Source organism: Monodon monoceros, unplaced genomic scaffold, assembly GCF_005190385.1.
Source record: "Monodon monoceros isolate NGI ecotype Baffin Bay Population unplaced genomic scaffold, NGI_Narwhal_1 Super_Scaffold_4, whole genome shotgun sequence".
NCBI lineage: Eukaryota > Metazoa > Chordata > Mammalia > Artiodactyla > Monodontidae > Monodon > Monodon monoceros.
In genome coordinates this window covers 38371533-38394578 of record NW_021703781.1, presented here as the reverse complement: position 1 = coordinate 38394578, position 23046 = coordinate 38371533, and the positions used below count along the sequence as shown (strand labels likewise).

Genomic DNA, 23046 nt, shown 5'->3' with positions numbered 1-23046 from the left:
GGGAGGTGGTCTGTTGGTGAGAAGTCAACTTTAAATAAGCACTATGGAGTTATCATGGGGAAGAGATACTGTGAGTGTACTGAAAGTGAATAGTTTCAGAAAGAAGTCACTCCTTCAGCGAATTTATAAAGGAGAGAAAACCTTAAACTGTTACGAAGATTGGGAAGTATTCTGCAAGAACCCAAATTTCTTGCAGCATCAAGAAACACATATAGGGAAAGAAGTCTATAAAATTAATCAGTGTGGTACTGCATTTTACAAGAAGCCAAAGCTTCCTACATATCAGAAAACAGATGTAAGAGAAGAACTCTATGAATGTAGTGAATGTGGGAAAACCTTCAGCCATAAGTCATCTCTCATCCTACATCAGAGGATACACAGAGGGGAGAAATGCTATGAATGCACCAAATGTGGGAAAACCTTTGGGTATAGGTCAGGCCTCGCAGTACATCAGAAAACACACACAGGGGAGAAACCCTATGAATGTAATGAATGTGGAAAAAATTTCTGTGAGAAGTCAAATCTCCATGTACATCAGCGAACACACAGAGGGGAGAAACCCTATGAGTGTAATGAATGTCAGGAAGCCTTCAGTGATAGGTCAGCCCTCACAGTACCTAAGGGAATACATACCGGGGAGAAACCCTATGAATGTAAGGAATTTCTCCCAGAAGCCAAACTTCATTAATCATCAGAGGACTCACACAGGAGAGAAACCCTATGGATGTCACAAATGTGGAAAATTCTTCTCTGTGAAGTCGAAACTGAGGGAACATCAGAGAACACACACAGGAGAGAAGACTTATAAATGTAATGAGTGTGGGAAAACTTTCTACCGTAAGTCATCCCTCACAGTACATCAGAGAACCCACACAGGGCAGAAACCCTATGAATGTAACCAATGTGGGAAAACCTTCTACCAGAGTCATTCCTCACAACACATCAGAGAACACACTAGGGAGAAACAGTACAGGTGTAATGGAACATTTCACCTGCATCTCGATTTCAGTAAACAGCAGAGAGCACTAAGAAGAAACCCCTGTCAACATCCTGAAACCTTCACCCTCTTGTTGGACTCATTGCATAGCAGAAACAACCTGGGACTGAGGTGGGGGACCCAGGATATATGAGAAATCTTTTGCCTAGAAGTGACATTTCATTGAGTAACAAATAATTAATATTTGATAACTTTATTAATATTTTGAAGATGTTACAGTGTCAAAAAAAGTTTAAAAAGGAGGCCTTTTGCAGAATATAAGTATGCTATGTAGAGAAACTTTTCATGATAGGTTTGCTTATTGGAATGCAGCATTGTAGTAGGAAGTATATGTATATTTGCTTAATAACTCATAAAGTTTTTATTTCATAATTTTAATATGAATATGAAGTGTATAAGTTGTCCCATACTTAATACCTATGTAATTTTTTGTTTTAATTGAAATTTTTATTGAGATAATTGTAGATTGTAAGATGCAGTTGTAAGAAGTAATACAGAGAGACCTCATGTACCCTGTACCCAGTTTCCCCCAATGGTAACATCTTGTAAAAATATAGTACAAATATCAGCCAGGATAATTACATTATTGATATAATCCACCAATTAGTTCAGAATTTCTCAATTTTATTTGTACTCATTTATGTGTAGGTATATTTAGTTCTGTGCAGTTTTATCACATGTGTAGGTTTATGTATCCACCATTGGCTGTGGCATCTGTTGACTGTTATCTATGACCACAGATATTTCATGATATTCAGGGGTTATTAGTTTCTCCGGTATTATAATTATGTTTTTCAAAAGAGTCTCTATATTTTAGAGATAGAAAAATAACATATGCTGCAGCATTCAGATAATTGAAATACAGGCAACAATACCATGAGCTTGGAGATATATATGTATTTAATTGGATCATCTGTTCTTTCATTTCCAGGATTTGTTTATATAACTTGTATATTTATTTGTTGACTACATTGGGTTACAAATACTTTCTTCTAGACTGTGGCTTATCTTTTAATTTTATTTATGCTATATTATACTGTATAGAAGTTTTAAGTTTTGATGCAAATATTAACAATCTTTTCTTAGGTCTTTTTGCTCTTTGTTTAAGAAATTCTTTTCTAGACTGAGGTTGCAAAGATATTCTTCCAAAAGACTGAAGTTTTGCTTTTCATGTTTATATTTTTAAATCTGTCTGGATTTTTTTTTTTTTGGCGGTACACGGGCCTCTCACTGTTGTGGCCTCTCCCGTTGCAGAGCACAGGCTCCGGACGTGCAGGCTCATCGGCCATGGCTCACGGGCCCAGCCGCTCCGCGGCATGTGGGATCTTCCTGAATTGGGGCACGAACCCATGTCCCCTGCATCGGCAGGTGGACTCTCAACCACTGCGTCACCAGGGAAACCCTGGAATTTTTTTTTTAATGGTATAAATTAGTGATCTACTTTCATTTTTTTTTGCAAATGGAAAAGTCAGTTGTCTCAGGGCCACTTTTGAAGGTCTGTATATTCGTTTTCCAGGGCTGCAGTAACAAAGTACCACGAACTGGGTGGGTTAAAATAATAGGAATTATTCTTCCAGTTCTGGTGATTAGAAGTCTGAAATCAAGATGTCAGCAGGGCCATGCAGTCTCTGAAGGCTCACGGGGAGAATCTCTTCCATGCCTTTCTCTCAGCTTCTGGTGGTGGCTCTCCATCCTTGGTGTTCCTTGGCTTACAGCTGCATAACTCCAATCTCTGTCTCCACTGACTCATGCATTCTCCCTTCCTGTGTCTAGGTCTCTGTGCCCCTTTTGGAGCCAGCAAGGCCATGGCCCTGTCTGCTTGCCCAGAACCTCAGGCGCAGCCTAGTTGCCTCAAACCTAGCTCCTGCCGGTGTGCAGCACGCACTGGTGGAACTGAGCAGAACCCTGCACCCACCCCATCCCCCTGCCAAGGACAAAGGCCCCTCCATATCCCCTGCCTCTTATTTACAAAAAAGTACTAGATCTATGGCTAGCACAATTTCAAGAACTTGGCCTTAAGAGAACGGGATTAACACTGTTGCTCATAATAATCTGTATCTTTGTGGGCATCAAAATAATTGTAGCTTGTTCTGCCTGTATATGTAAATGGTCAACTACAATTGTCAGTAAAGACATACTACAGACCCATGTCGACATCTTCCACTCTAAGAATATGGTGCCCTATGTCAGCATGAAGTTACAGAAGACAGACCTTCGACCATAATCCAATAAAAATGGAATGATGTTCTGATAAGTGGGGGTTTGTAAGCAGCTTTTGGCAGGAAAAAGCTCTTTGCCGGAAAGAGCTCTCTGCCGGAGGCCGCTTTTGTCTTGTCACTAACCTTAAACCAGGTGCCCCCATGCTCTACTCATCTCTGGCCCTATTGATCACATAATACCTTGCCTAATCTGTTGGTTCTTTCCATAGATCAAAGAAGTAGAAATGAATAAGTATAACACATGACCCGATCTCTTCCCTAGCTTCCCCTTCAGTAATCTTGCGAACGAACTGTGTGAACAAGACAGTATTGAAAGAAAGATCATAAGAAGTCAACAAGCCTGCATGACAAGCCTGCATGCAGTGGGGGATGGCGATGCCTCTGACCGCCTATCTCAAGGATTAACTGAGATTACTTACCTTTTCCCTTTAAGAACTTCTCATGGCTGAGCAGAATCTTGGGAGGTGGTTTTTGGGGAGTCCACCATCTCCCCAGCATTCTGATTAAAAGCAACTTTCCTTTCTACCAACATTTGTCTCTCTTGAGTATTGATTTCTGAGCAGCAAGCATCCAGACCTGATTTGGTAACACTGGGACGGCAGCGCAAGGTATGCGGAGGGTGGGGGTCTTTTCTTTTTATTGCCTTGTTGCACAGGCTAAACATCTGGGACAACGTTGACTACGAGTGGTGAGTAGACATCTTTGCCTTGTTCCCAGTCTTAGGAGGAAACCGCTCTTTATTTCACCATAAAATATGATGTCAGATATATGTTCTTCCATAAACGCCCTTTATTAGATTGAGGGTGATTCCTTTAATTCCTAATTAATTGACAGTTTTAAATCATGAATGTGTTGAATTTTTTCAAATGCTTTTTCTACATTATAAAGATATGGTTTTTCTTTTTTAGTATGTTAATATAATGAAATACATTGATTTTGAATGCTAAGGCAACCTTGCATTTCTAGGATAAATCCTATTTGGGCACAATGCATTACCATCTTTTATAGATTAGAAGTTTCATTTTGCTATTTTTTAAAAGAATTTTTGCATCTATGTTCATGAGAGTTATTGATCTATGACTTTCTTTTCTTGTGATGTCTTTGTCTGGCTTTGGTATGTGGGTAATGTTGACTCGTAAAATAAGTTGGAAAATGTTTATTCCTAGAAGAGTTGGTGTACAGTTGTTACTAGGTCTTCCGTAAATGTTTGGTAGAATTCACTTGTGCCATCTGGCCTGTACTTGTTTTTGTGGGAAAGTGGTCAGCTATAAATCGTTTAAATAGGGCTATTCAGGTTTTCTCTTTCTTCTTGAGTGAACTTGGGTAGTTGTACCTTTCAAGGACTTTTTCTATTTCAACTAAGTTGCTGAATTTATTGACATAATTATTAATAAAATTCCATGCTGCTTTAGCTGCATCCCACAAAGTTTTATATATTCATTCAGTTCAAAATATTTTCAGATTTTCACTGTAACCTCCTCTTTACCCCATGGCACATTTAGGAGCCATTAATTTCCAAATGTTTGGTGACTCTTCAGGTATCTTTCTGTTAGCGATTTCTAATTTAATTCTGTTCTGGTGCTAGAATATACCTTGTATGATTTCCATTCTTTTAAATCGTTTGAAACTTGTTTTATAGCCCGTATTATGTGCACTTGAAAAGAATGTGTATTATTGGAGTATTGGAGTATTCTATAAATGTTGAGTTAGTTGATAGTCATTTTCTGTCCATTTGTGCTATCAATTACCTGAGAGTGTTGAAATATCTAACTATAATTGATAAACTGCCTACAGGTATTTCATGTTTTTATTTCATGAATTTTGAAGCCCTGTTATAAATGTATTGGAGCTAGAAGATAACTGCTTTGCTGTTGGATTCACAAAAGTCAAAATACAGGTCTCTAGGGGTCATTCAACAGGGCCATTTCTACAGAGAAGAAATTTCCCATCTCTTGCTGGAGGGTAAGTCCCTGGTTGACAATGCGCAGGGGTTGTGGAGGAGGGCAAGTGTGTATGGAATGAGGGGAATGTCCTGTATATGACTGGCCACTAATTTCACTGCTTTCCCTTCATGTCTCACTCCTGTCCTCCACAGTATTAAGCATTTCTGAGTCTGGAGCCAAGCTGGTTCCTTCTTGTCCTTAATGCAGGTAGTATAAATGGTCTCTGCTTCTGCTCTGATACAGTAGCTGTCCTCCTTCCATATTTCAAATTTTTATTGAGACCTCCTATTTACTGGTGGTTTTTCATTTGTTCTCTTTATTGCTGTGGTATTATAAATGTAAAAACTTTCTAGGATTTTAATGCTGTCCAGAGAGATGTTTAACAAAAGCACACTTTCTAGGCCTTTCCCCTTAAGCATTTTGCTTAGCTGACTAAACCCTGAATGATTTTCGTAGCCCCTGCCGATCAGTTGCCACACACTCCCTATGTCTTAGCTTTTCCCAGCTCTACCTCTTGAATCTACTTGTTGGTATCACCTGCTCTCAGGTACCAACTCAATGTCAGTTTTACTCTCGCAACTACTTCGGGCATGTTGCTTTGGACTTTTCCTGGTCCTCATTACCTACGGTTCAGCCTTGCTGTCCATGCTGTTATGTGCCTTTCTTTTCAATGAAAGTACAGTGAGAAAGGTCGTGGAGCTGCAAAAGTGAACGTCCATATTTTATCCCCTAACTCTGGCTATCATGGTGGGGGATGAGACAGGAAGAATTTAAAAGGTTATAATTTAGAAGACTACAAGTAGTGATCACATATTCACCAGTATTTTGACCTTAAGATCTTAAATGATCCACACAGAAAGTAAATAGCACCTACCGAATAGGTAAGAATTTTTATTTTTTCATGTTTTTTTGCGGTACGCGGGCCTCTCACTGTTGTGGCCTCTCCCGTTGCATAGCACAGGCTCCGGACGCGCAGGCTCAGCGGCCATGGCTCACACGGGCCCAGCCGCTCCACGGCATGTGGGATCCCCCCGGACTGGGGCACGAACCCATGTCCCCTGCATTGGCAGGCGGACTCTCAACCACTGCGCCACCAGGGAAGCCCGGTAAGAATTTTAAGAATTGTAAAATCTTGTCTCAAGTACTCAACAAGTAATCTGTAACCTAGATTCTTTGCTAAGTTAGTGTTAGAATTATCAATTGAATACAATTACTGAATTTCCAAAGCTCTTTGTTCAAGTCAAATACTGGTAAAGGATAAATCCTAGGGCAACCCTTGAATTCTGAAAAGGAACCATTTTGCAACATATCCTTTTTTTTTCATGTTCACATCTCTGAAACTGGGGTGTGTGTGTCTTAAAAATTAACAAACTGTTTTCTCTTCGTCAATCCATTGGCATCTTTAAGATCTGATGAAATGTGACACATCCCCTGTTGTTCTTCCTGCATTTTCATGCAAAAGTCTCTTTTTCTAACTAATTTTTTCCCCCAGACTGCCTTACTACAATCAGTGAAATGCTTCCCAAGGACTCTGATCACACTTCAGTTGTATTAAGGAAGGTAATGCTTAAAAGAGAACAGTAAAAGCTAACCATAATTAAAAACATTGATAACTTAAGGTACGTATAAAAGGAGACTTGGAAAAACAGGCTAATTTATACGCGTTTGAAACTTGACTTCAAATCTACCCTCTGGTCTCAGTGCACATGGATTCTTGTGATCTTATTTGACTCCAAGTCCCAGATAGATTATATACATCAGCCAATTAGAAGACATATATGATAAACGAGTCAAATCCAGAACAGATGCTCAGATATAATCTTATGAGGGCAGGAGAAACTGGGAGGCATTCATCATTCTAGAGGTCACTGAAGCAGAATCACATCACTTGTGATGCCATCTTACGGTATCCAAACAAGTGAGTATATTACACAATGCCGAAGGGCAGATGCTGGGTCACCACCCTAACCATTCCATGTGGGCTGCTCTGAGTTGGAGTCAAATATTCTGGGACTGTCTCTTGAAGGAAGGCAAGTCTCAATCTGTGGCCCTCCTCCATTCCTTCTTTGAGATTAACTACATTTCCCCTAAGTTAACATGTCACTTCCCTGTTATCTATGTCCCGTTAACTGCTTCAGGTTCCCTTTGATGAGGATAAACCAGTTACAACCCCACCTTCTCAAGGTAATAAATATTGCATCCATATCCCCCCCACCATTTTTCATGTATGGATATTAGTCATTGGTGGATAACTGAAATATAGGTGACTGGGCAGCCTCCTGAGCGCTGCTTGGGGAATCATCAGTCATTGTGTAGAAAATCAGGGCTGCGATTAGGAGTCCACTGTACAGTAACTTCCACTCTAGTTATGTATTTCCAATCACGTTTCTCTCAACTGTTGCACAAGCTTCTTGTTTTAACTTCTTGTTTTAGCTTAACCCTTTGCGGTGTCCTAGCTCCACACCCCAAGTGAATTATTTGTGCATATTTTAAGCCTGGTCATCCCAAACATACTCTCCAAGCCTTCTCAGAGTTCCAAAGAGTAAATTTAATCAGAGAAGTGAGAAAATGCAGAAAGAAAGGAAAACAGTCAAGCAAGACAAAATAACAATAGTTTAGCCATTAAATAAAGTCAAGGACCTATAGTTCCTCCTGGAGGGCTATAGATAATATTCTGAGCAATGTCCTTTGAGCTGTTTTGCAGATACTGAATCTGCCACCAGGTGGAAGAAGTTAACTGTATGCTGCCCACAAGCAATTAGACCCCAGACAGGATGGAAACAGAAGGTTGACAATGTTGACTCTCGATTAACTCACCACCAACCAATCAGAAGAATGTCCACGAGCTGATCATGCACCCCAGTCCCCCCTTCCTCACCCTTTTAAAATCTTTCCCTGAAAGCCATCAGGGAGTTTAGGCCTTTTGAGCACTAGCTGCTTGGACCCCTTGTTTGGTGCCCTGCAGTAAGTGGTGCACTTCCTTCACAACCCAGTGTAAGTAGATTGGCTTTATTGTGCATGGGCAAGCAGACCCAAGTCTGGTTCAATAACAATGCTGCAAAAACAAATGACTTTTTGGGGGTATATCAAATATTAAAACAAGTTGAGTCTGAAGAGAAAAATATCAGAACTCTCTCTCCTGACTCCTTTGTTTGGTTCAGAACATGGATGGTGAAGAAATTTAAGGAAATAAAAGAGGTTCAGTGTTGAGAGACAAATTAAATACATTTAAATATATTTCAACTTCATTTAACATGTTTCAACATGGTGTAGGTACCCTACTTGGCTTTAATTTGGTGGGGGTGTCATTTGAGTTGGCAAGACCTGGAAGCACCCCAACAGACTAGCTGCACCCAGGAAAAAGAACTACTTACGTTCTTCAGCAGTTGCCTTGTGGGGAGGAGGGGGAGGGCTCCCACATCCTGTAGTGTGTGGGGTGTACTGCACGAGTAGCTCTTCTCCACGTTCTTGTGAGGCCACAGGCTGTAGTACGTGTGTGCAATAACAGATTTCCATGCCCATTATACCTCCAACCACCCCCTCAACCTAAAACTAACATATTGTATAACCAGAATTTAGAGAGGGCTACTCAGGGCTGGAAGGAAATAGGAAAACACAAGGCATGTGATTTGAAGAGAAGCCAAAGTTCCAATTTCTCAGAGAATGTGAACAAAGGAAACATGTTCTGCTTGGAGAAATATAAGGTTCTTGCACTTAAAAATGCTGGGTAGGGTATGTAGTTCTAGTAACACTGACTGAACAGCACAGTATAGACATTTTCACTCTACCCATCTGAGGACAAGGGCAATCAATTCACTGTGTAGCATAACAAAGTGCTTGGTAGTTAAATACTTTAAATGATTTTCCAGTGAGGGAAGTTATCGGAATAACTCTTACTATATCCTGAGAATATAGAACTAAGAGTGATGTTAAAAATATTTAAGTCTTTAGAGTACAAGCATGCGATTGAAGACCTCATTTAATGGGGATCTTTCCTGTGGACCCGCTGGTGGATGTGGAGGTTGGAGCTCTGGCTGAAGCCCTTCCCACACTTGCTGCACTCGTAGGGCTTCTCTCCAGTGTGGACTCTCTGGTGGATGAGGAGTTTGGAGCTCTGGCTGAATCCCTTCCCGCACTTGCCGCAGTGATAGGGCTTCTCCCCAGTGTGGACTCTGAGGTGGATGCGGAGGTCTGAGCTCTGGCTGAAGCCCTTCCCACACTCATAGCACTGATAAGGCTTCTCCCCCGTGTGTGAGCATCGGTGGATGTGAAGGTTTGAACTCTGACTGAAGCCCTTCCCACACTCTCCACACTTGTAGGGCCTCTCCCCCGTATGGATGCGCTGGTGGATGTGCAGGTTGGAGCGCTGACTGAAGCTCATACCACACTCCCCGCACTCATAGGGCTTCTCTCCAGTGTGCACTCGCTGGTGGATGTGCAGTTTGGAGCTCTGAGTAAAGCCCTTCCCGCACTTGTCACATTTGTAAGGCTTCTCGCCTGTGTGGACTGAGTGATGAATGAGCAGACTTGAACTCCTCGTGAAGCCCTTCCCACACTTGTCGCACTTATAAGGCTTCTCATCTGCATGGACTTCGCGGTGGATAAGGAGACTTGAGCTTCTTGTGAAGCCCTTCCCGCACTGATCACATCTGTAGGGCTTTTCTTCTGTGTGGTCCCTCTGATGAAGGACTAGCTCTGAGCGCTCACTGAAGTCCCTACCACACTGACTACATCTGTATAGTTTCTCAGCAGTGTGGATTTTCTCACCTGGGTGACCACCTGGGCTGGTGGTACATATTTTCCCACAGTCATAATGGGTGCAGGGCTTCTCCTCTGTATGAGCTCTCTGATGACTACGACTGATCACCCATGACTTCCAACCACAAATGTCCTTGTGTTTACAGTCAAAGGGATCCAAGGATTCTTTCGACTGGCCAATCTGGCATATTGTCTCACCTCTGAATGAGGGCGAGACCACTTCTTTTACATCAGACACAAGTTTATTTTGAAGGTTCTCTGAACAATGGTCGATGGGAGGACTTTTGCTCTCTGAGATTTTCCTCTCAGTGCTTTCTTCAGTTACAAACAGACTTTTGCTTTCCTGAGGATCTTGGGGCTCATTCTTACAGAACGTCACTGAGTCCTGTGTGGCCATTTGGCTTGGGACTTTCAAAGACAAATATTCTTCACTTTCCATGTTTTTTAAATCATCACTCTGAAGAGTCACCAAACTGCTTTTGTTTTTGGAAATATGAGAAGATGCTTCTCCCCACTTTTGACAAGGGGGAACATCTAGTTCAGGGTTCCTGTACACTGAAGATTCACAATTTAATCCTGACTCCCAGTTATTGTACTGGACATCTCTTCCAATATTTGCCAGGAGGAAAGCTATTCAGGCAAGAGATAACCTAAGTCCTTTCTGTTGATTCTCCACAGAATTTTCATTCAAGTCTCCTAGGGAAAAAGAGAATTCAATGATAACAGACAAAGGGTAGATTTCAAGATTTCAGAACTGCAGTGCCTAAGGTAGCTAGCAAAAAGTTCAGTCTTGTCCGTATAGTCATGTCCTTTGGGTTAATGTCAGGAAGGGAGAGGGCGTGGGTACACAAGACAGAAATCTTGTCTCTGCTTTTAAGTAAAGCCAATAAAAGTATTCATACCCCAGCCCTGCAGATGGCTATGGATCCCACATCCTTGCCACATTTCATTTCACTTTACTTCATTTTATTTTAATTAAATTTGCATTTAATTGGTAATCTAATAGGTGCTGGGGATACAAAGAAGAAAATAGAAATCCTTTTGCTTGACACACTAGAGCCTACTGGGAAGAAGAATAGGTCAACAATAATACCATGTAAGTACTACCATAGATGCATGCGCAGCCAGTCACGGGAGCACAGAGTAGGGGCATTCAGCTCAAACCTTGGGGAAGATTTCTGGGAGCAAATGTAAGGAAAAAAATAAAGTGAAATGCGGAGAGAAAATATGACATGTTCAAAGGGCTTGGTGTGTACTCAGAGACTCCTCCGAGATGTAAAGCTATTAAAGGATTACAACTGGGAATGAAACGACTGACTTTGATTATAAACACCACCAAAAATGAGCAAGACTTTAAGGCAGAGAGAGAGAGAGAGAGCGCTGCTGTAGTGAATCAGAAGAAAAGTGATAAGGAGGATAGTTACGGAGAGAAAGGGAGAGATTCATTCTAAATCACATGATGACTGATTAAACTCAAAAGGGAAAGGAGGCACCAAGCATGATCCTCAAGTTCCTTGAGTGACTTAGGTATGGGGGTACTATACCATAACATAGGGAATCAATCTCCAAGGCTGGAGTGGGGAAGGGTGACAGATAACAAACTCAGAACCTGACTTGTTTAATTTGTGGTGTTGGTGGAACATTCTTGCATTGTTCAGTAAGCAGTGAGATACATGGGTCTGGAACTCCTGGGAGAGAACTGTGCTAGGAATACAGATTTTAGACTTACTGTAGATGGTCCCTGACTTACGATGGCTTGACTTAGGATTTTTCGACTTTATGGTGGTGTGAAAGCGATGTGCATTTAGTAGAAACAGTACTTTGAATTTTGATCTTTTCCTGGGCTAGCAATATGCTGGACAATACTCTCTCATGATGCTGGGCAATGGCAGCAGCCACAGCTCCAAGTAATATGCCTATAACCATTCTGTTTTTCATTTTCAGTATAGTATGCAATAAACTTCAGGAGATATTCAACACTATTATAAAATAGGCTTTGTGTTAGATGATTTTGCCCAACTGTAGGCTAATTTAAGTGTTCTGAGCATGATTAAGGTAGGTTAGGCTAAGCTATGGTGTTTGGTAGATTAGGTGTATTAAATGCATTTTTGACTTAACACTATTTGCAATTTACAATGGGATTATGGGAATATAACCCCATTGTAAGTCAAGGAAGATCTGTGGTATGTATGTTACTCAAAACAATTAGCGTGAAGATCCTCATATTACACTGAAATGACAAAAAAACAAAAACAAAACCACAATAGTCTTGGGAAAAAAAGAAAGGTTGTCATCACTAGAATGCTGGGGAACTCCTAGTGATAAAGAGCAGATGGATGAGGTCTAATGGAGAAAGTAGGAAAAAAACAAATGCACAGCTCAAATTATGTACAGAAAAAGCCTCCTAAAGAAGTAGGCGAAATTCTCAAGAAGTCCTAGAAATTCCAAGCTCAGAATCAACAATTATGAAGTAAGAGAGGTTTATTCTGGAAAGAGGTTTATCAAATCATGTTAAGCACTTCTAATGGCTCAACTAGTTGCTGCAGCACCACTCTCCCAATGACCCTCTTCCCCACAAGAAATGAAATACTGGGAGGCTAAGGGTAGCGGCCTCGTATAAAGCTTCAAAAACAAAATAAATTGTCCGCCAAACAAGGACTCCTAATAGTATTATTTGGGCTGAAGAGGGAAGCAGAAGTAATGCCAAACCTGTACAATGACAGGATTGAGGTACAAAAAGAAACAACTGACTCCACATGTACCCAGGATAAAGCCTCAAGAAAACCTGTGAAGTGAAATTTCCGACAAGGAGGACACCCCAGAGCTGGAGACTGAAGCAGGGCACGTCCCAGATAACTTACTGGCCTGAACAGGTAACCTCAAAAAAAAAGGGTCTACATCACTCACCATCTGGATTCTTATTAGATCCATCCCAAGCCCAGTCAGCAGAGGTGTCCCCTGTAAGTAGAACACGCATGCATCAAAAAGGGTTGAGCATCAGCCGAGGATGTACACTCCAGTATCATACTGCGAACATAAGGCTTTTGGGGAGGGGGGGGAAAAGACAATTGAGAAAACAAGGAGACAAAAAAAAAATGTAGAAAACTAACATCAATAAAGAGAGACACAAACTCAACAAACAGAGGAAATAGAATTTAAAAGGTTCATCATTAAAATCCCAGAGAAATCTGAGGGGATATCACATCTAAAAAAAATGGGACAATCGGGCTTCCCTGGTGGCGCAGTGGTTGAGAGTCCGCCTGCCGATGCAGGGGACACGGGTTCGTGCCCCGGTCTGGGAATGCTGCAGAGCGGCTGGGCCCGTAGGCCATGGCTGCTGAGCCTGCGCGTCTGGAGCCTGTGCTCCACAATGGGAGAGGCCACAACAGTGAGAGGCCCGTGTACCGCAAAAAAACATGAAAAAAAAAAAAAACGGGACAATCTAATAATAAAATATAAACACATTGCTATGAAGAATAATCAGAATTCTTCTAAATTAATGAAAGGATTGAAAAAGATGATAATCATAATATTTAAGATCTACTATGCTCATTTGAAGCACTCAGATACTGGTTGCATGATCTTATGTGAGAGGAACTATTAGGACACCCATTCTACACCAGAAGAAACCAAGGTTGAAATGATCAAGTAACTTGTGTCATAGCTACCAGGTATCAGGCAGTCTGATTCTAAGGCCTGCAATCTAGATGGGCTGAAGAGCAAAATGAACATCTGGCTAAGGTGGAAGATTGAGGGGTACTCCTGGAATGAAGAGTAAAGGGTAGACAGATGCAAAGATAAAAGTTAAAAGCCCATCTTGTAGGAGTTCGATGAATATAGTGGAGGTAGAATGAAGGGAAAGAAATGATCAAAGAACAGGAAAAAAATGTTTTCTAGAATTCAAGATTCAGAGGTCACTAAATGTGAAACCTCAGGACGTCAAGGAAAAAAACCCCAAACAAACCCAGAAAATGCTAAAAGCATCCAGATAGAAAAGCCAGGTTATGTGCAAACATAAATGAGAATTATATTGACAATGAACTACTAAACAGCAATATTGTATACCTCAAGTCAACTGAGCAATATCTTCTAATTTTGAGGTAAAGTGATTGTGAAATTAGCATTCCATTCTATACCCAGCCAATCAAACATTTCAGTGGGAGGAATAGACACCTTGTCAGATAAGAAAGGATTTAAACAATTACTGAAACAATTATTCAGCAATGTACTGTAGCAAAAAATTTTTAAATTACTTTAACAATAAGATGATATACAATAAATAGCAGTGAGCAAAGAAGTCAAGAAAACAGACAAGATGAATCAATCGTTGATATATAAAAGAAAACAATACTTAACCAAATCAACCAAAACTCTGTAAAACAGAATGGAAAGGAAAAAACCCCAAATAAAATATATTTTAAAAAGCAAGTATTAGTTTTAGGAAAGGGAAAAAACAAACAAAAAGGAACTGTAATCATATTATACTATTTGACTCTGCAGGAACAAGAATTATGAAGTCAAAGCAACTAAGCATTAATCACTGATGCGACTGACAAATTGTTGGAAAGATGGGCATGTTGGGAGAAATAATGTAAAAGAGCTAAATCTTCATCTATGACATAAGGAAGTCAATGCAAAATATCAAATATTGATAAACTGAAAAAAATTGCAGTATACCATAATATAATAAACTCAAATTAAAACTATAATGAGGTGCCATTTTCTACCTGTTAACACTGGAAAAAACCCAAAGCGTGGTGACACAGCTTGTAAGTGTAAATTGGTATCACCCTCCCCCCCAGAAGGACATTTTAACAATTATGTATCAAAGTCACAAATGCATGCACTCAGCAGTCCAGCTTGGGGGTTTTATTCTTCAGATTTCCTGGCACAGCTGTGAAGTGATACTTGCTCAAGATTTAGTCACTGCAGACAGTTTGTGACAGCAAATGACCAGAACCTGGGTAGAGTGGAGTCAGGGACATGAAAGAAAGTTTTCACTGTGCACCTTTTAATTTGTTTTTATAGTATAACTTTAATCATTTAAAAACATTTAGTACATTTGCAAATCTTTTCTTTGCTACTCATGTATAATTTGTTTTCTGCCCTTCTCCAGCTTGTCCAAAATCCTCAGTGTACATTTTTTCCCGGCTTTTTTAGGCATAACTGCAAGTAACATTGTGCATATTTTAATGCTTCTTTTCTTAACCATGTGAGTGCATTTATTCTTTAAAAAAAGGAAAATAAGTAGCTGCATGAGCATATTTGTAAATATGAAGGCAAACACCATAAAGAACAAGTTAAAGGATTCAAACTGAGTGCTTTGAGAAGCCATTCTGTGGCATGAAGAGCAGCAGAGCAGGGAGACTGGTTTGTATTATAAGCCTTTCAATAGGATTTGTTTTACCTAGGTGAATGTATTACTTTTTGTGCACAGTTTGCAAAGTTTAAAAGTAGTGGCAAAAAGAAAAAGGAAAAAAATAACACTGAGAAAAGCTGTGCAGTTTGGAGCAGTTAAATCAGGGAGTGGGCTGAAGTTATTAAATGGCCAAAGGACACTGCTTCAACATCCCTGCTGTACAGTACTTGGGAACAGCTGCAGAAATGACAGGTCTATGAAAATCAGTGGAGGAGGAACTGTATTAATGGTAGGTTTTATAAGCAGTAGTGAAATCTTGTGATAACTGTTTTTTAAAATATTTAAATATTATCAAGAATGAGTATGTAATAGTAGAAGACAATGCTGATGTAATGAGAAAAGGGGTCCTTTTACAGGGAGTTAATATGATGTAACAAAGATCTCTAAGACATATGATGTAAAACGCCCAGTTGAAAAATACATACAGTATAACCTCATAAAATTTTAACACGTATTTGTAAAATGCATACATGGAGAACACAGAAAAAGTGGATACACAAGCTATTATTAGTGATTTTACTTCATAATCTTCATCTGTGTTCTTTGAATTTTGTGATTTTTATATCTTACTTGCATAAAAAAATGTTGGAAAACTATGTTCAATTTTATATCAAAGAAAAAGGAAAACCTAGAGCAGAGCTTGAAACTGTAAGCATAGATCCTACTTCACTTTTGCCTCTCTGCAAACCAGTCTATAAAGCAGTCCCAGTGATCCTGGGTAAATCAGTTCATACCATTTCATTGTTCTAATGGCTTCTCACTGAACTCAACACAAATTCACATTTTTTACCCATGCCTTTAATGCCATGAATGAGCCAGGCCACACTCTATTCATCCCAGATGCTCCCCGTATTCTAGCCACACTCCTTCTTTTAGGTCTTCGGGTCTTCCCTCACACTATTCTCTTGCCTGGAATATTCTTCCCCTACCCAGTCACCTGTTTAATGCCCATTAATCCTTTGGAACTCAGTTTAAATATCACTTCAGAAGCTTGCCTTGAAACTCTCAACAATACATACTTCACCCTTGCCCCATCCCATGCCTTCATTCTCTCAGAGCATAATTCTCTGTGCTTCATAGGACTTATTGAATTTATTTATAGTAACATACTGTGTTTACCATAATGTCTCTTTTACAAGACTGTAAGACATATTTCTTTGCTGCTAAACTCTACAGCAGTCAATTTTTAAATCTTGACTATGTACATATAGCAGCAGAAGTATTAGATACGTTGCTTTCCCTCCAGAAACCTGGCTGGAAACAAGAAAATAAATCAGACTTGCAGATCCAATGGTTAAAATAAAAGCATATAAAATAATCAGGTCTGAGGCTGTGTGAGATATAAATTGAAAGTTCTGAGAAAAGAAGGAGGTCGAAAGGGAGGGGTAGTCAAAGATTTCACACAGGTAATGGAGTTCAAATAAAATCTTAATGGACAAAAGTAACCAGAAACCAGAGCATGGTAATCAAAGGTCCCAGAACAAGGAAGCATAGAGGACCTCAGGGAAACAGGCTTAGCTGGAAAGAAGGGTGACATTGGGGCAGCAGAGAATAATGCTCTATAGGTAAAAGTAGGGCATGAAGGGCCTTGAAAGCCAGGTGGGGAGTTTAGAGGCTTTACACCAGGAACTAAAGGTAATGGGCATGGAGAATTCTCCATTATATGATGATCTTCAACTTGCTCCAACTGAGAGAGCACATCTGAGAAACACACAGGGATTGGGTGACTGTGTGGGGAAAAAAAAAAAAAAAATTCAGTCCCAAACTCTGGCTTATAAGTGATGGACCAGGTATGGTTTCTTGGACAACTCAGTAAGGTTACCATTCTCCAATTCTTACCAAGTAAAGTTCTTTAGCTGCTTAGAATAATCAGAAACATCCTTTTCTGCCAAAAAGAAATTAGGAAACTGATTCCTGAATTACAGCTCCCGGGGCCCAAGCCCAAATGATATTTAAAATTGAAGAAACAGAGACTGCAGTGCACTGGTGTCCAGGTTCATGTTCTTACCCACTGAGACCAAGTGACTGTAGTTTTCCAGCATCACAGCTGTGTGCAGCTTCCTCTGAGCAGGGTCCAGCAACCCCACTCCTCCTCGGTGAAATCCACAGAGACATCCTTGAAGGTTACTGGTTCCTAAAAGATTAAGCACATTCCTCCTCAACTGACAACCATCTGCACAAATGCCCCAGAAGGAAGGTGAGGCTGGGAGCACTGGAAGAGGGGAGAAGGGTACAGAGGAAGTGTGCAGTTCAAGGATTGGGGTGATCCAAGTTTGGATGGAAAACCTTTCCTTTCTCATCTTCTTTGCTACTTCCTTCCCAATACTTCCCCTCCTGCCCACAACTCACCCAAGCTCAAGCTATCCAACTACTGAATCTCTCCTTATCAGTGTCATATCATGGTCACTGCTGAGTTGGCCTTTCTGCCCCATTCCTACTGTTATCCTGACAACCTCAACACTCATGAGAACAAATTACCCAACACGCTAACCTCACATTTCTTAATCTCTCTCTCTTTTTTTTTTTTTTTTGGCTGCATTGGGTCTTCGTTGCTGCAGGCAGGCTTTCTCTAGTTGCAACGAGCAGGGGCTTCTCTTCATTGCAGTGTGCGGGCTTCTCATTGCGGTGGCTTCTCTTGTTGCAGAGCATGGGCTCTAGGCACGCAGGCTTCAGTAGTTGTGGCTCACAGGCTCTAGAGCGCAGGCTCAGTGGCCACGGCTCACGGGCCCAGCTGCTCCGTGGCATGTGGGATCTTCCCGGACCAGGGCTCGAACCCATGTGCCCTGCATCGGCAGGCAGATTCTTAACCACGGTGCCACCAGGGAAGTCCCTCTTAATCTCTTTAATGCCAATGATCTCTGCCTCAACAACCATAATTAGGGCCATTTCACTAGTTGGACCACTGTTCTTTTGAAATATTAATATCTCAAAATTCACACCTTAAAAACATCTTCCTATTTTTTCTCCTCTTCCTCCTCCATGACATCTGCTTTATCAAGATCACCATCCTTTGATCCTTCCTCTTTTTTCCTCTCAGCCAAAGTACACTTCTGATCTCAATTTTTTCCCTAGTCATATAAATCATATGTCCTTTCTTCTTCTAAACTAAGTAGTTGACCATTCCTGGAAGAAATAAAAATAGCACATTTACACACAACCAAAAAATATTCTCCTTAGGTATTCCCATATACCTCTAGCCCCAACCTTTCTCCTCAACTCCAGGCTCCAATTTCCCACCTACATCTACACTTGGATGGCTAAAAGGCACTCAAGACTCACCAAGCCCCAAATAGAATTCTTGCTCCCAACAATCTCCATCAGTATCTGGTCTTCCCTTGTTGTCCCCATTTTAGTAAAGAGCCACACGACACACCCAATTGCTCAAGCCAAAATCCTGGAAGTCATTTTGATTCTCTTCTCACTTCCTCATATTTTATCCATCACCAAGTCCTCTCAACTCTGCCTCTGAAACATATCTGAAGCTACCCATTTCTTTTCACCTTGCACTGTTATCATTACAAGTCCCAGCCTTCATTAACTCTCCACCTGCACTAACCTCCTAAATTTGTATCTCTTGCTCCCCCACGTGACGGATTTTCCACACAGCAGCCTGGGTGATCTTTCAAAACACATACCACTCAAGGCATGAAACTCCCCAAAGGCGTTTCCATGGACACCAAGTAAAATCCAGGCTCTTCATCTTGGCCTGCAAGGCCTTGCAGACTGGGGTCCTGTCAATTCTCCAATCTCAGCCTGAGTCCCTCCTCCCTCACAAGTCACCTGGCCCCTGTGACCACATCAAACTCATCCCACTTATGGCCTTTGCACTGGCTATCCCCTCTGCCCAGAATGTTCTTTCTCTACATCATTCAGATCTCAGTCGAACCGCTGCCACCTCAGAGAAGTATTTCCTTGACTGACTAATCCATGGGAGCATCCAGTAACCATCACTTCTCCCTGTTTTATTATCTTTGTACTTATGCCTTATCTCATTTTCTAATCTATACATTTTCTTTCTTGTTTACAGTCTGTCTCTCCCTACTAAGTTCCCCAAGAACAGAGGCTGCCTGATTTGTTCATGGCTGCATCCCCAAGGCCTCAAGCAGGGCCTGGCATGTAAAAAGAGTCCAAGTACTTATTTAGTTAACCTCACAGTGAGTCTGGTTCCCTCCAAGGTTCTATTGATGAAGCAACACTTCTTGAACTACCTCTGGTGAAGGACCAGTTTCTTTTCAGATTTTTCTAACATGTCACAGACATATTTTTTAAAATACATTTTCTAAAAAGTTACTAGAAAATAATGCAGACATATAAAATACCAATGCCAATTTTTAAAATTAGATTCAACAGATATAAAATTTAAAAAAACTCTCAATTTCTGTCCTTATATCTTTTTTTTTTTTTTTTTTTTGCAGTATGTGGGCCTCTCACTGTTGTGGCCTCTCGCGTTGCGGAGCACAGGCTCCGGACGCGCAAGCTCAGCGGCCATGGCTCACGGGCCCAGCCGCTCCGCGGCATGTGGGATCTTCCCGGACTGGGGCACGAACCCATGTCCCCTGCATCGGCAGGCGGACTCTCAACCACTGCACCACCAGGGAAGCCCTGTCCTTATATCTTTATAGACTGGTAACAAGCAGTTTGTTGCCTGGCACCAGTCTGCAGGCCACACTCTGAAAAGCAGAGGATGGAATATACACAAAACAACTGAGAGCCAGTGAAGCCGAAAGCAGCGGTTCAACTTGGGGCCAGGGGAGTACCCAGTAACCTTCAGAAGTGCTGACACCATAAGCCTCAGCCTGAAGGGGCACCACCCACACCCTCCTCAGGAAACTGAGGACAACCAGGTCCCCCGGCAGGAGCGACTCTACCCCACTAGTCAACAAAGGAGAAGCAGCTGTTTCCTCCCAGGCTCTCCTCTAAAGGTCACAGTCTCCACTGTGTCTGAGGAAGAGGGATGAGGTTGGACTAGAGAAGGCTGCAAGGCCCTGTGCAAAGGTGGGACAAAGAAGCAGCAGAAGCAGAGGCTGTGGCCTTAGAGGCGTAAACACACCTGTTAGGAAAACACGGCTGGGGAGTATCAGCAGATTAGCTACTCCTCTTTTGGACTTTTTCTTTTCAGAGACAACAGGTTTCTTTCTGTCCATGGCTAACCTCTCCTTACACATTCTAGATGGAATCCTTCCTTCCCTTCTGAGATTCAAGTCCATCAATGATCTTTCTTCTATTTTTTAATCCATCTTCAGCCTTGTCATCTGAGATGTCTAAGACTCCCTTCCTACCTTGACCATAATCAAACCACTTCTTGTCAATTCTATCTCCTAAATCTCCCTCCAGCATGTTACTTCTTCTTATCTCTGCTCCTACTATTCTAGGAAAGGCCCTCATTTCTTAGCTAGGCCACAATAACTCTTTACCAAATCTTCAAAATACAAGTTTTGTCATGTTTCAATCCAAGGATCGGACAGTCAAGAGTTATTAATTTTTTAAGATCCCACAGATAAAGTGGTAGGGAGAATTCCATGTTGAAAACAGAAAGGATATGTTGATGGACTACCAACTTTGTAGTAGGCTGAAAATTCCAAGATGAGAAATGGTATGAAAGTGGACCAAATTAGAGGACTCAGTGTGTCAGGGGAAAGGAAAAAGAGGAAACAGTGGTCTTGCTAAAGCAAGACAAAGTTGGAAATGAAAGAATCTGAATAATGAATAATCTCCCCAGGTACCAGTGGAGCTATTCAGTCACTCCAAGGTGGAACTTGTGCTTCCTGTGGGAGAATGGACTCAGTATCCTGAAGGCCAACCAAAGTATAAGGCTACAGGATAGTAGTTTCTGTACTAATGTAAATGTCAAACTCCTCGAAACTGCATGTATCACATAGCTTAGCACTTCCTTTCCAGAGCCCACCCCTGCTAGATCCAACAATTTACTTAGGGGCAGGAAACAGTGATCCAGAAGGCAGTGATGGGCAGGAGCTGTCATCACCCTGGATTACCTGTAGTCATCCGAATGTCATGCTCTAGTCTAGAAGAGCCCTTTACATGTTGCTCCTGCCCTGACTTATATTTCTCCCATAGTCCCATCCATTTCAGTTTCAGGACAATCAACAACCTCCTTTCTGAAGCATAAGGATATGTTAAATGTCTCCTTCTCAAAGATCTCACAGTATCTTGCATATACCTCTACTATAGCTATTAAATGTCTCCCAAATTGGCTATAAGATAGATTCTCAGGGATAGAGGCAACACTCAACTAACCTTTAAATCCTCAGCAACTAGCACAACTGACTCAAAATCTAAATGGTAAATATTTATAAATTCACATTCAATTTAAATAATGAAATAAAACTTGAGATCATCAAACTCAGCACTCTCATTTTAAAGATGAGAAAACTAAGGTTCATAACTGTGAAGTGACTTATCCAAGGTCACAGAGGGAGAGGGGGCGTTAAATGGGAGTCCTGCCTTTCAGCAGACTCAAAGACAACTCCTGGTACACAGAAAACAGTAAGTACTGGTGGAAATGAAGTCCTTTCTTTAAATTCAAAAAATTATTAACATATGCCAGAATCTCAAAATTTCACTATACTAGCAATCCCCAACTTCATCACCATGAATAATCTTCATTAGGGAAGAGAAAGAAGAGAAGGAAAATAAAAAGAGCACAGGGTTTTACTTATGTCAATCTTTGCTGACGTTCTCAATTATTTTCAAGGCACAGAGATGTCATGCTTTCAGTACCTTGAAGCAGCTTACTGTCCTCTAAACAAACCAGTTTTTATAAGAGCTCATGCTGTTTTCCTATGGATGTGAGGATTGTTTTTGCCAAGCATGTAGAGAAGTATTTCACAATAAATGCAATAAATCTTTGGATGTACAAAAGGTCAAAGGGATAAAAAAGTGAAATTCTCCTTTTAGTAGGTCTAGGGGAATGGTGCCTAGGAACCTTTAATTCTTAAAAGAACACAGATAATTCTGATGCACAGCCTGGTTGAGGAGCATTTCTGGGAGTGATATGGTAATTACGGTGTTGTTACGTAACAAATTTTCTCATGTCTTTAACTCATTCAGGTTTAATAAATGATTATTGGTAATGTGCATACCTTTTTTCATATACATCACCTGCTCATGAAGAAAAGCACCGTAGTTTTTTTTTTTTTTTTTTTATCGGTACGCGGGCCTCTCACTTTTGTGGCCTCTCCCGTTGCGGAGCACAGGCTCCGCGGCATGTGGGATCTTCCTGGACCGGGGCACGAACCCGTGTCCCCTGCATCGGCAGGCGGACTCTCAACCACTGCGCCACCAGGGAAGCCCAGCACCGTAGTTTATAATTCTATTTGTTTTCCTGAGACCACTTGGCACTGGACTGAGCATGTAACAGCTTTGAATGACTTTCAATGTGCGTGAAATGCCTGGCAGGAAAAGGCATGCTTTGAGAGACAGGACCAGACAAAGATGCTGTGTGGAGTCTTTCAATAAAAGAGCATAGCCCAGTGCTCTGGGGAGTGGGCCAAATTCATGGAAGCAGAGTGGTACACTGAAAACTGAGGTGGAATTTAAAGTCAGCAGATTATCTGTGCAGACTCTAGTGACATCATATGATAGCTATAAGCTCTTAGTATCTTAATGTTCCTACACCCATATTTATAAAATAATGTATGTCTCACGCTGAAGTCCGACAATAAATAAAAAAACCACACAACCAAGACAGGA

The 23046-nt window shown here is 41.1% G+C and overlaps 2 protein-coding genes across 2 annotated transcripts in view; one reads left to right on the top strand and one right to left on the bottom strand.

Annotated features, from left to right (window-relative positions):
* Positions 1–43: 43 nt before the first annotated feature.
* ZNF485 (zinc finger protein 485) overlaps positions 44–23046 on the top strand; it is a 45770-nt gene continuing 22767 nt past the window's right edge. The window contains 5 exon segments of the mRNA XM_029244804.1: positions 44–613; positions 672–975; positions 6652–6719; positions 7298–7343; positions 9479–9613. Of these exon segments, the coding sequence (XP_029100637.1) occupies positions 44–613; positions 672–975; positions 6652–6719; positions 7298–7343; positions 9479–9613 (1123 nt within the window).
* On the bottom strand, positions 9086–19753 carry ZNF239 (zinc finger protein 239). The gene is made up of 3 exons (XM_029245532.1): positions 17345–19753; positions 12825–12875; positions 9086–10613 (listed from the first exon to the last, which is right to left on the bottom strand). Exon 3 carries the CDS (start codon positions 10354–10356, stop codon positions 9139–9141), a length of 1218 nt encoding a protein of 405 aa, XP_029101365.1. The 5' UTR covers positions 10357–10613; positions 12825–12875; positions 17345–19753; the 3' UTR covers positions 9086–9138.

Coding starts and splice junctions, on each gene's coding strand:
- ZNF239 (XM_029245532.1), bottom strand. CDS start 10,356: ATGGAAAGTGAAGAATATTTGTCTTTGAAAGTCCCAAGCCAAATGGCC.